Genomic DNA, 13,201 nt, shown 5'->3' on the forward strand with positions numbered 1-13,201 from the left:
ACAGGGACAGAGGGAAGCAGGCTTCTCCTGTCTTAGGTTACACTGTCAATCTGAGCAGGCTCCTATGTGTAGTCACATTCCTCTGAGACCTACTTGAAGATGTGAGAGAAAAATACTGTTTTACTGTTACCTCCTGGATGGAGTGCTGGGTAGGAGAAACTTGATTGTGTCCTGCTGCTGGCTGGCAGGGAAGTGAGTTCCTATGGTTTGTAGGAGTGACTCAGTCTTGTGAATTACTACAGCTCAGTTTCTGTGCTTGCAAAAATAGGAGTGATCAGACTGACAACTTTGTAAAATGCTTGAAGGTGTCAGCATCAAGACTAAGTAGTGTGTGGTGTCCTTTCGTTCGCTTCACGTAAGTGTAGGCTTCTTGCTTTTTGGCTTTTGCTGTGCAGTTATGCAACAAGTGTCTTTGTGAGTTAGAGGGACTTGGCAGTGGTGGGTTGGACTTGATCATCTTAAAGGTTTTTTTTCAAGCTAAATGATTCTGTGATTCTTTGAAGAGGTGCTGCATTTTATCTGTACTCACCTATGCTCAAGTAGGGTCGTCTTGCTCTGTGTGAAACTTAAACCTGTCTTCAGGCTTCTTGCCTTGTTTTAACTCCTGCCAACAAACCTGTATTAAGCCTACTGGAGTTGCAAAGATGTTAGGAAATACAGAACTCAGTAGTCTGTAATAGCTCATAAATCCTCTTTCAACAGATACAGAACAGCATCTGATTTGCTTTCCACATTGTCTGTTTTCTCATTCTCCAAATCGTTTTTTCTAACTATCAGACAAAATCTCTGCTGTACTTTGACAGAGCTGCACTTTTTGTGGCAATTCTCACTTCTATAAGTGAGTTTGGATCTCCTGTTGTGCACTCAAAAAAGCCAACCAAACAAACGAAAGAAAGGGGAAAAAACCCCTCAAATCCTCAACAACAACACACTCGCCACACTGGAATAGGAAGTACTTCAGTGGTCATAGATTCATCTGGTCTGTGCCTGTCTCAGTCTGCTTCTGTTCTGGTTTTAAGCACTAGGCTCTTTCTTTTAGTTGCCTTTCTCAGACTCAAAGCTTCCTCTGTTGAGCTTCTTACTGAGTCCGTGTTATCCTGCTTTGGCTTCCTGTCTGTGCTGTCCCTGTTCCACTGCCATCAATGTGCCATCTCGTGGAGCAGCCGTTCTCCAACTACACCGCTGGCTATCTGCACATTCTGTCTCGTTTGCATGAAGGTGTAGCTCTGTATCCTCAGTGTAGCTGCAGTCATGTTTCGTCTTGCTGGCTCAGATGCAAAAAAGTGATCCACTTTATATCTTTGCTGCAGAATTTACTCCAGTGGGTCCTGTTACTTCTCCCAGTTCAGCCTAGATGAAGCAAAAGCATTTCTCTGTGCCATGTAACATAGGGTTTCTGTCCTGGTTTTGATGCCTTGTTATACTTGAGGGTGGCCCAAGATCCCCTAAACACCTCCTCTGTTCTCTGCTGTAATAATCAGACTTGGTCAGTAAATGTTTTTCATGGGATCTGCAGGAGAACCTCTTTGTCTCTGGTGGATGTACGAAGGGTAGCTGTGGGGAGGGATGAGAGCTTCAGGGGTCATCAGCTGGCTCTTACAGGTCCTTCCTGACAGACAAAATGGTTTGCATCAAAGTATTCCCACACCCAAGCTTTTGTATACAGAAAAATCCATGGGGGTCACATGGCACTAACATTCTGCAACAAAGCAAGGCTTTGATTAGATCTTGAATATCTAGAGCTGATGTAACACTCACCCTGTTCCCTCCCCCCCCATCATTCTTTAAAACCTCTTTGTGAGTTGAGCTATTGTGATGGGATCGGTGGCATACAATAAACTCAACCACTAAACTATAGTGTTTATCACAGACACTGGACTTCTGAGTAGAACAGACCTTCAAGTTAAACAAACAAACCAACCACAAGGTCTCCTGGCAGAGTTAGAAGCCTGGATTTTTTTCAGGTGTGGAACAGGTTTTGGGTTTAGCATCTCTAATCCATAGACATTCCTGAAAGAGATTTAGTTGCATGTGTAGTGAGTTAGCTTTGGAAGGAGGAGCAACAATCAGGCCCTTGGTTGATATATGGACCTTGGTAAATACAGGTTTAGTCCCAAGCTGTGTCTTAACATGAACTGATCAGCATTGCTTGGACTTGATGGCCCTGAAGGTCTTTCCCAGCCTGAAGGATTCTGTGCTCACAGGATCTTCATACAGGTCTGCAGGGGGTACTCTGAACCTGAATTCATGTGCTTGACTGGGGATGTAGTCAACTACAGAAACCATTATTATTATTTCCTTCATAGTTTCTTTAATTTGCTGAGCATGTGTGCCACTTCCCTCCCCTACCTCCCATGCAGCAGAGGTTGCCTGCAGTTTCATCTAATTTTTTTTTTTTTTTTAAATTTTAGTACCATATAAACAGCTCCCTTTGCCTGTTTACTTGCTTGTGTTGGTTTTTCTTCTTCTTCCTTTTTTTTTTTTTATCAGCTTAGAGTACATCATTAGAAGAGATTTCTGCTTGGATGCTGCCAGCTGATTAGAAGAGTACACCAAGGTTTTGTCTAATCTCTGGTGTGACTGTCATGTGCTGCAGCAAGGAAATGGCTTTGGAAGAAGCAGCCAAATCTGTACGGGTATTAAAACATGTTGAGGAGACTGGTATCAGTGGGGATCAAATGGGCAGCCATTCAGTGCAGGCAGCTTATTAAAAGAAAAGGATTAACTTTTTTTTTTTTGTTGTTGTTGTTGTTGTCATGAGGTCATAGAATTGATAAGGGATTTCCAGGATGTGCCACCTACCCTTAAGGTAAGCACTGCCAGCTGCCAGTGGAAAATGCCCCATCTGCCTCCATAGCAAATAGTTGCTGGTCCTCCTCACTCCCAGTTATTGATCACAGTCTCCTTTATGATTGCTTTCTAAGGAGGAAGGCTGTCATTGCCTTCAAGCATAGAGATAAAAGAGATGCTGCTGAAGAAGCCTCCAGCATCACAGGGGGTGAAGCCACAGGATCACCATGATGGGACAGACAGATGGGTGAGCTGGGGAAGAGCTGGAGCTGTATTTATAGAATCATACAAATTTTCAGATTCAAAAAGACCTTTAAGATTGTTGAGTCCAGCCATTAAGCAAACACTACTAAGTGCTGCTAAACCATGTCCCTTCAGCACCACATCTCCATGGTTTGAAACACCTCCACGAATAGGAACTCCACCACTTCCCTGCAGCCTGTTCCAGGGCTTGACAACCTGTTTGGGGAAGAAATTGTTCCTCATGTCCAACTTAATGTTCAGCTACCTACTGAAGACTGGGCCTTGGGAACAATGTGGAGAAATGACATTGAAGAGGGAGCTGCAGCTAGGTTAAGTGATGTCTGATGTCTTTGGTGTTAAGAAGAAAGTTTACAAAAAAGGGATGTTCCACATCCTGATCAGAAACTTATTTCAAGACGGTTTGGTGCAGTGGGAGGATGGCTTCAGCTAAAGGCAGAAGCAAGGCTTCTTTCCTGGGTCCTTTTTTGTGTTCTTAACTGTGTATCATCAAAAATAATCTGTCTGTGTTTCCTTACCATCTCAAGTTAAACTTACAAAGAAAACCCAACCAATGAAACAGAAAAACCCAAGCCAAAGGGAGGGTGACTATCCCTTCTAGCAGTGTTGTAGATCCTTTTAGTATCTTCAGGATTTGGTGTTAACTCTTGTAGTTCTTTGAGAGAAGTGGTGCTGAGCCTTCCACTTGAGCCTGGGTGCTGGCTGTGTTCCTGCTGCTAGCCAGATGTCTTGGAATGCTGCTTGTTTGGCTTAATGTGCTGTTTTTGGTGTGCTGCAACAAGTAGTCCAGTATCCTACTACTTGATTATTGTTAATTAATATTTCAATCCTGAATGTTTCGTGCAGTTTCAAGTGGTACATCAACAAAATCTTGTCCTCCCCAGAGTTAAAATGTGATGATGGTGAACAGTAACCTCAGGTTTGCTGCTGTTCTACTCCTTTTAGCCACGTGGAAGAGAATTTTCTGAACTGTCAGTGTAACTGGCAGGAAGATCAAAGTTAGAAGCAGCTGATCTGAGATGGAAGATTATAGGGGTAGGATAATCGGATAAAAGGCACTTGGAGAAATTCGACACTTTAAATACTTTTTATAAATCTGTCTTGTCCCCATGTGTCCTCGATTTCAGCAGCAGAATTTGTGAAGCCTGGGCTCCTCCAGTTAATCTAGGTGAGATGTTTTGAGGAAAGAGATGAAATTTAGTAGGAGTTTATTGTAAATAGGGTGTCTAGTAGCTTATTACATGAGTGCAGGGGAAGGTCTGTATGCGGAAAGGAGCATGTGTGACTCTTGGCTGATCCTCAGGATTTTGTTGGTTTGTTGCATTTAGTTCATAACAACAGTGATCCTGGAACACATGTTCTTCTCTTCCTGCATGGAGAAAGAAAATGTGCTTGGCGTAGATGCTGGGTATAAAGGGAGTTACTTTTAGAAAAAAAAAAAAAACATACTCTTGGGATCAACTAATATATTTGTCAAGAGGATTTGAAATCAGCCATAAGATAAAGACACTTTGTGCTGTCAGACAGATGAAACTTGACTCTGATTCAACACAGTGGCTCTGAGAACAGGAATTCTGTCTTCCTATTTTTCTTGCTAATTAGGTAGAAATACCCCATGATGCTGAATTTTTATTTTTACTTTCCAAAGTAACACTGCCTTTACATAAGACTACTTTTTCTGGGTGTTTTCCACATGAATAAACATAAAATCGTAGCAGAAAATTTCCTGTATTTGATGTTCATGTGTAGAACAGGATGATGGAGGTGAGCTGATCAATAGAGGTGGGGGATTTAGCTATTTAACTGCAATCGCAGGCGGGGAGGGGAGCTGTATCCTCTGGGGAAGAATTAGTTTCCTTGCAGCAACTCTAATCTTTCTGGAATTTGTCAGTTTTTGCTTTAATGCTATTTATAGTGCAGCATATATAAACATTGGCTTGTGTTTAGGTGAAAACACAAAGTTTCATTTGAAGTCTTGATTTGTGCAGTGCAGGTTTGTTTGCAGCGAGCTCTCTTAAAGGTGCCCAATTTCAGAGAAGTGTTGACATGGAAACTCCCAGAGATCCTGCTCACTAAAGGTGTGGATTAGGCTATGAAGCTACATCTGCTTTGAAGAAAAGTCAGGAGGGTTTTTTTCCTTAAGGTTTGTATTTGACCTTGAACTTCTACCATATATTCGTACAATCACGGACTGGTTTGGGTTGGAAAGGACTTTTCAAGGTCATCTAGTCCACCCCCTCCCTTGCAGTCAGCAGGGACATCCACAACTAGAGCAGGTTGCTCAGAGTCCCAAACAACCTGACCTGGAATGATTCCAGGGATGGGGCATTTCCCGCCTCTCTGGCCAACCTGAGCCAGTATCTCATCACCCTCTGTCAAAAATACCTTTGTTCTTTCTAGTCTGAATCTCCTTCTTTTAGTTCCAAACCATCACCCCTTGTCCTGTCATAGCAGGCCCTCCTAAAGAGTCTGTTGCCACCTTTCTGATCAGCCCTTTTAAGAATTGAAAGACAAACAAAAGGTGCCCCTGGAGCCTTTTCTTCTCCAGGCTGAACAACCCAAACTCCCTCCGCCTGGCCACACAGCAGAGAGGCTCCAGCCCTCATCATTGTGGCCTCCTCTGGCCCTGCTCCAACAGGTCCATGTCTCTCCTTTGATATTTTGATTCTTTTTCTTCCTTCTGTGGTATTTCTTATGCTACTGGAAGGGGAGGGAAGTTCCTAGGAGCCATGAGAACAGAGAGGGAGATGGACCTGGAAGAACTGGGAGGCAGAGGAGGCAATGATGGTGGCCAGGGCTCTGCTGTCTGCTTTGACCCTTCATGGTGCTGTTTGTTCTCCACTTCAGCACCTCTCTGTTCTCTGGTCTGTACCTCAGACTTCCCAGGCAGTGTTGCCTTCCTTACAAGTAACTTCCTCCATCATCTCATATTTACAGCTGTTAAGTTAATGGCAGCTTCTTTTCCAAGTGTAGGACACATCGTCAATGTTTAGGTGTGGTATCTAAGTTGTCCAGGATAAAAGCTAAGTGTTTGTGTTTTAAACCATGTTTCAGGTAGTTTGGTCTCTTATTAATTAAGTTATAGATTTGCTCTTAATGATCTTGAGATCTTTGGGATTTGGCTTAAATTCTAATACTGGCTTTTTCCTCCTCTTTATCATGTTGTTAGGCTTATTCACAATGATTCTGATTGTGCTTGTTGTGGATTATTGCTAAAATTCTGTGTTCCCTGAGGGAAAAAAAACATGCTGTGGGAGTTCTGGATCTGAGCATCCCTTTAAAGCAGTAAACTTGACAGAACCTTCATCACATTTGAGAGTTAATACATTTCTGAAGCAAAACACAACCACCAACCCAAAGAGAAGAGCTCACTCTTACCCAATAGCTTAGATTGTAGAAATGGGGCTCTAATCAACACCAGATATTTTCTTGGTCATGACAGGGTTCTCGTCATGAGCCCCTTTCTCCTCAGAGAGGATTTCTTGAGAGACAACAGAAAGGAATGAAAATGTGTGTGTATATGTGCAAAATATACATAAAATAGATATTTTTTTTTTAACTTCACACACTCTGTCTTCTGCAGAAGAAGAGGTAAAGGCCTTCTAGCTTTCTACAACTCCCTGAAAGGAGATTGGAGCCAGGTGTGGGTTGGTGTTTTCTCCCGAGGAACAAGTGATAACACAAGAGAAAATGGCCTCAGCTGGCCCACGGGAGGTTTAAGTTGGATGTTAAGAAAAACTTCTTTCCTGAAAGAGTGGTGAGCCATTGGAACAGACTGCCCAAGGAAGTGGCAGAGTCACCATCCCTGGAGGTGTTCAAAAAATGTGCATGACACTTTGGGACACAGGGTAGTGGGCATGGTGTTGTTGGGTTGATGATTTGAGTTGATAATTTTAGAGGTCTTTTCCAACATTAATGATGCTGTTCCTCATTTTGGGGCCTGGCACTAAACATAAACTTGCATAGAGGCGCTGGGACACCAAGCAGAGAAGTCTACGTGTCACAACTCTGCTTTTCTTTGGCTGGTATTTGTGCTTTTCAGTGGGACAAAATCTGAACCTTTCATTTTTCAGTCTCTTGAATTAAGATACTCATCTTGAAGAAAAATGGTAGTTCAGCAGAAAACAGACCCACACACGTCCTGTGGTTTCCAAACGCCACATTTTATTTGGAGAATATTTTGATGTATTGATAGCTGTGCCTGTGGCCGAGCTTAGAGGAGCCGTTCAGCACGGAGATAAGTGAACGTTCGCTCTGAAATCTGCTGGGGATTTTGTGGTTGACAGAAGCTTTCTCAGAATGCAGCGTGACAAATAACAAACGTCTGCAAAATACGCAGGGCTGCCTGCGCTTGGGTGCTGGGGGGCACGAGTTAGACTCAAAAAATGATAGGGCTTGGAAGGGATCTCTCGACAGCATCCATACCAACCCCCCTGCTAAAACAGGATCACCCACAGCAGGTTGCCCAGAATCACAATGTCCAGGCAGGTTTGAAATCTCTCCAGAGAAGGAGACTCCACAGCCTCTCTGGGCTGCCTGCTCCAGGGCTCCAGCACCCTCACAGCAACAGGTTTCTCCTCCTGTTCAGATGGAACTTCCTGGTTTCCCGTTTGGCTGTTGGCCCTTGTCCTATCACTTGGCACCACTGAAAAATGTCTGGGCCCATCGTCTTGCCCCCCAACCTTTAGCTATTAGTCAGTATTGATCAGATCCCCTCTCAGGCTGTTCTTCTCCAGGCTAAACAGTCCCAGGTCAGCCTTTCCTCCTCACAGATGCTCCATTCTTAGCCCCTTTGTAGCTTCTGTTGCACTCTCTCCAGTAGTTTCAGGTTTCTTTTGAACTAGGAAGCCCAGCAAGCATTGACCTTTCTGTGCTGTGCTCCCTTTTTGACCTGGATAGGTGTGGCCCCATCAGGGCAGAGTAGAGGGGGAGGAGAGCCTCTCTCCACCTGCTGGCCACACTCTTCATCATGCACCCCAGAAGACCATTTGGCTCTGTGGCCACAAGGGCACATTGCTGTCCCATGAATAACTTAATTGTCCAGCAAGGTCCTTCTCCATGGAGCTGCTTTCCAGCAGGTCAACCGCTGGTTTGTACTGGTACATGGTGTTATTCCTCCCCAGGTGCAGGACTCCATATTTATTGTTGTTGAACTTCATTCTTTCATGTAACTTCCCTGGGCTTTGTACACAAGGTCTGGTTTTGCAGCTGAGGAAAGAAAGAGGGGAACCAAGAGCAAAATCCTCAGCAGCAAGCAGCATGTGTAGCATTGTTGATTCAGTTTATAGTTGATCATCTGACTCGGCCGTGCTGGGTTAATGGCTGGACTTGATGATCTTAAAGATCTGTTCCAACCAAAACAATTCTCTGACTTTTATGGCCATCCCGGTTTCACAACAGAGAAGACACAAGCATTATTTCTTAGAGGTTCTGCTTTACAACATTTGTCACAGTTCCACCAAAGAGCTTTCAGTATTGAACGGGCTGCTGCTAACCATTTTCTGAGAGGAGAGTGCTTCCTCTGGAGCATCTGTGGGAGCTTATAGGAGAGTTTGAGGGCAGGTAAATGGAAGTAAGGGGTCTTACATAGCAAGAACTGGCATTTATGATATGGGAAACCTCTGTAAGATGTTCTGCAGATGATAGTACTAAATTAGGCTCTTTAGAAGTCAGTTGCATGGTTTGAATTCTGAGAACAGGTTTGTCTTTGTATGTGCTGTCAGTACCTTCATGTTAAATGAGCACAGTTTCTGTGGAAGTTCATGAATTATTCCTTTGTTTGAACTGGTTTGTGTCCTTTTGTTTTGGTCTCGAGAATGTGTATATCTTCGTGTTTTCATGGTTTGTTTGTTTTCTGAACTAACTCGATTCCAAAATATCCAAGTGCTTAATGTAACTTTCAAAAGGTTCTGGAAGGGTCGGCTTATGTTTCATATCTTTTAAGCAAAAGCATTAATTCTTTTCTCTTAGCTGAAATAAATTTTTGATGGAATGCTTTTTGTTCTACAGAATCTGTCTATGACCTTCTCCCAAAGGAGCTGCAGTTACCACCTTCCAGAGAAACATCCGTAGCATCCATGAGCCAAACAAGTGGTGGCGAGGCAGGTTCGCCGCCTCCAGCTGTAGTTGCTGCTGGTAAGCATTCTTCTTTATTTGGTTGTTTTGTTAAGGTTGTAACCTTCTGGCCAACATGAACAGTGCTGGCAAAGTTCTGATCATAAAAACAAAAAAAAGAGCTTGTGGAGATGTAACAGAGTTCATTCTAGGAGAGTTTAGGTCGTGTAAATTAAACTGGAGGGTCTCAATTTTCACACGTTACTGTGTTCATGGTTGTTGCATTTGATGTGTATGTATCTTCATAAGAAAGAAGTTACTTGTTTTGCTGTTCTGCTATTACACAGCACAGGGCCTGTTAGCTCCTAGAATGGACTCTGTCTTCAGAGGTAATAAATACCAACTTGGACTAGGGCAGAACACTGACTGACTGTCAACAGCAAATTCTAGCTAGGGTGAAAAATGGAATGGCAGATTACATTTTGGGCCATGAAGCTTTTACCAGACTGTAAGTAAGAAGAAAGGTCATGTTTAAGAGGCCTCAGGAAGCTTAGTATTAAAACTTCATTCACACTCAACTCTTTATTTTTAATGTGTTACAAGATTCTTAAATACATGAGAGTATAATATATGGCAGAATGGCACTTTCATAAACTACTAAATTGAAATCAGTTCTTTTTCTAATTGACAGCTTAAAAAATGAGGCATGACCTTTTTATCTCCATCTTTATCTTACTCCCAGTCATGTTTTAGACTCTAAAGTCTGTCATTGATTTGCATTAAACATTAAAAAAAAAAAAGTGAGGATTTAAGGAGGAAGTTCTGATGTAAGGTTAGCCTTAGTGCTGGTTTACATCTGGAATTCTTGTCAGCATCTTAGTAAACATCTGTACAATGAGGGGAAAAAATTATCATTGTGCTCATGGTCATCTTTATTCAGTGTACGAGGACTGTTTTGCGTAATTTGATCCCTCTATTTCTTAGAAGGTCATGTTTCCCTTTCCTAGCTGACCTTAAATTATTGCTTGAGAAAAATGTGTATATTTAGGGTGAGAATTCCAATAGCTGCCTCATTCTTTTTTCTCTCTGAGTTCAAATGCATTAAATGTTTCTGTGAGAATGTTTCCCAGATTTGCATGGTCCAGGACTCCAGATCAGAAACTGAAGTGATTGTAGATTTGTCAGAGAAACTTTACAGCACTGCTCACCATTCATGTTTTGCCAGACCTCTTCTGAGAGAACCTGTGGATTTAACTGTGCACAGTGGAACTTCGCTCACTGAAAGAATTGATGAGTTTATTTGTTGCATTGGAAGGATTTGATATTTTTTTATATCACTTATTCAAAAGATAATTTGGACATTTATTTCTAAAATCAAGATACATAATGATTGATTTGATTCAATTACAGCTACAACCAAATCCTGTAGAAACATGTATCTTAAACAGTGAACAAAAGAAATCTCCCAAACCCTGTTACACTCTAAATCCACAGACAGACATGAACTGCTAATTAATTCTGTACCTAATGGAAGGGACTTAAAAACTTGAATGGAACTAAATGTCTGTTACCTGCAGGTATTTAGTGTCTGCTAACAGCCAGTCCAGTGCCTTCTGAAAAAACCTCAGAGTGGGTTAGCTGGGTTTGAGTTAAACTGCAGCACAACTTTCTTGAATGTCTTGAATGAAAAACCTCAAAAAAATAGAGATTTTTGTTAAGATCGAAAGAACTCATTCAGTTCACAACAGTTTCAGAGCTGGAGATCACATAGTTTCACACAGCTGGTACCACTGCTGAAGATGATCAAGGACCTGTTCCAGGTTACAGCAGTCCTGGATGGGCTCACTGCAGTTTTGCACAAAACTTTTGGTGGTAACAGGGAGAGGAGTAATGTGGAGAGGAAGGAGCAGTCAGGAAAGGTGGAGCCAGCTTCTCTCAGTGCCTCTCAGTTTGTGCTGGATTGAAGTGTTTACTGAGCTGTGGCCTTGGAAACCTTCCATCAGTGTTGTGATGAGACAGTTAAATGTTCTGGGTGCTGTTAAAATCAGGATCAAAAGTACTAAACACAAACAACTACAGTTCTCCAATTTGTTCATAATTGCGTTTAACCAACCAGACAAAACCCCCAAAGAGAGCAAAGACTAGTTTTGTTTTCATTGCTTACGTCACTGTCCACTCCACTGAGGGCAAGAACAATTGAATCCTGGTCTTTTATAAACACCTAATTGTGGTGACCAGGATCATTCAGCAGTGAGTTGTGCCCTGTCCACGTGTGAGGAGAGCTGAGCCCCAGCCCAGCATGATGGAGCTGGTGCTCTTACAGGGGAGGGCGTGGTGATACCCCAGATAGTTTTAGTGTAATGTCTTAGTTGGGCTTTTGGTTTTGGTTTTTTTTTTTTTTCTACTCCACCATATCCTTTAAAGAAAATACCTACCTCTTAGAGAAGTGTTTACTTGCAAAGCAGGTCCATGGGCTGTGTTCCAAAAGTAGAGGCAGAGCAGAAGGTTGAAAAGAACAGTCCCTGCTCCTCCCTCTGGTGTTGGGAAGTAGAAGTTTTTTTTATATATATATAAAAATCTGTATAATATGTAAGATAAATTGTATCCTAGGTGTGGAGAGATGGTTGGGTATTTCTAGTAAGTCTGAGGCCAGACTTATTTTCTCTTGAAAGCTGAGGGCAAACACTTGGAAATAGAGGAAGGAACATCAGTGTCTACACAAGTCATAGGTGAGGTACAAAGAGAGGTGAATTTACTCATTGTGGTGGATCTCAGTGGGTTGTTTTCTAGTCTTAACCCCACCTCCCACAAATCCTGCCATGTACTGGTAGAACAGGTTTTCTCCTCTGAGCCATCTTGATTTCGGCACTTGTGAGCTGATGCCCACAGCACACAGCTCCCTGGAGCCAAAGCAGTCCCCAGTGTTCTTGGTTGGTTTGCAGAATCCCAGGGGCACTTTTGCTTTTCACTGAGGTTAGCTGTGTTTCTGCTGCCCACAGATCTCTCCACCTTCTCAGGAGAACAGGAGAGAAGTGCTGCAGCTGTATTCTTGCTGTGGCTGTACCATGTTTCTGTATAAAAAGGTGTATCATGTTTTACTCTTCAGTAGTTTTAGGGGTGCTACAATGCTTTTTGGAAAGCTGCTACTGCAATTTCAAGCCCTGTTACCCATCTTCATAGCAATAAGAGGTCTGTCTGAGCTGGGCTCCCATTTCTTAACAGGAAAATAAGAGGAAAATCAGCCTGGGCTTTGTGCATGTCCATGTGCTTACCCTGGAAAACATTTATTTTACATTTTGTATTTTAAAAGACCAAGGTTGATGATTCATTTGCATATCTCAAGTTCTCAGTAGCAGACAACAGGCACATTTAAGAGGAGCTAACACTACCGAAGAGAGAGTGTGGAGGAAAGATGATTTTGGCAACCTAGTGTTCCTGTAGCTGAAGTCTTTCCCTTGTTTGTCTCTCTCTCTTAATTTGTATGTCAGCTCTTACTTGCTCCAAACCCTCACTTACTAGGGAAGTGATAGGAAAGGATAGTTGAGTCTCTATGGGGTTGTAGGGAACCTCCTTTACTCTTGGTTTTAAAAGGAAGGGCTAATTTGGAGTGCTGCTTGATGTTGATTGCAGGTAAGATTACTCTTGATAATGAGAGGATTACAACTGCAGAGAATGATCTGAGGTGGTGAGAGCTTTTTACTGCTCCTGTAACAGTTAACACAGTTTGTTCTCTGCCTCCCAAAATGCTGAGTAAGGTAGTGTCTGGCTGAAATTCGACTTAATGTGAGACTTTTCTGTCAGTCACTCTGCTGGGTGGGGGTTGTTCCATGCAAATCACATTCCAGGTGAGCAATACATACTGCTGCAGTGAACTTCTGGGTTTTTTTGGAGGAGCAGGATGGGCTGTTTTTAGCAGAATCGACCTTGCAGGGGCAGACTTCTGGTTCTTCCATTTGGAAATTTTTGTGATTTACAGAACAGTGTTAAAGAACATTAAAATGGAATGTTGCTGATCGGATTTTCATTAATTTGTTAATAAATGTATATCTCATATTCATTAATCCAGACCAAAGAGGTATCACCCACTCTCTGGCTG

General features: G+C 42.5%; 1 protein-coding gene across 1 annotated transcript in view; it reads left to right on the top strand.

The window, feature by feature from the left end:
• Positions 1-13,201, top strand: part of NFAT5 (nuclear factor of activated T cells 5) — a 63,725-nt gene that overhangs the window by 15,177 nt on the left and 35,347 nt on the right. The window contains exon 2 of the mRNA XM_054389701.1: positions 9,061-9,186. Within this exon, the coding sequence (XP_054245676.1) occupies positions 9,061-9,186 (126 nt within the window). The remainder of the gene's footprint in view (positions 1-9,060; positions 9,187-13,201) is intronic.

The sequence above is a fragment of the Indicator indicator genome, chromosome 19, assembly GCF_027791375.1.
Source record: "Indicator indicator isolate 239-I01 chromosome 19, UM_Iind_1.1, whole genome shotgun sequence".
Lineage (NCBI taxonomy): Eukaryota > Metazoa > Chordata > Aves > Piciformes > Indicatoridae > Indicator > Indicator indicator.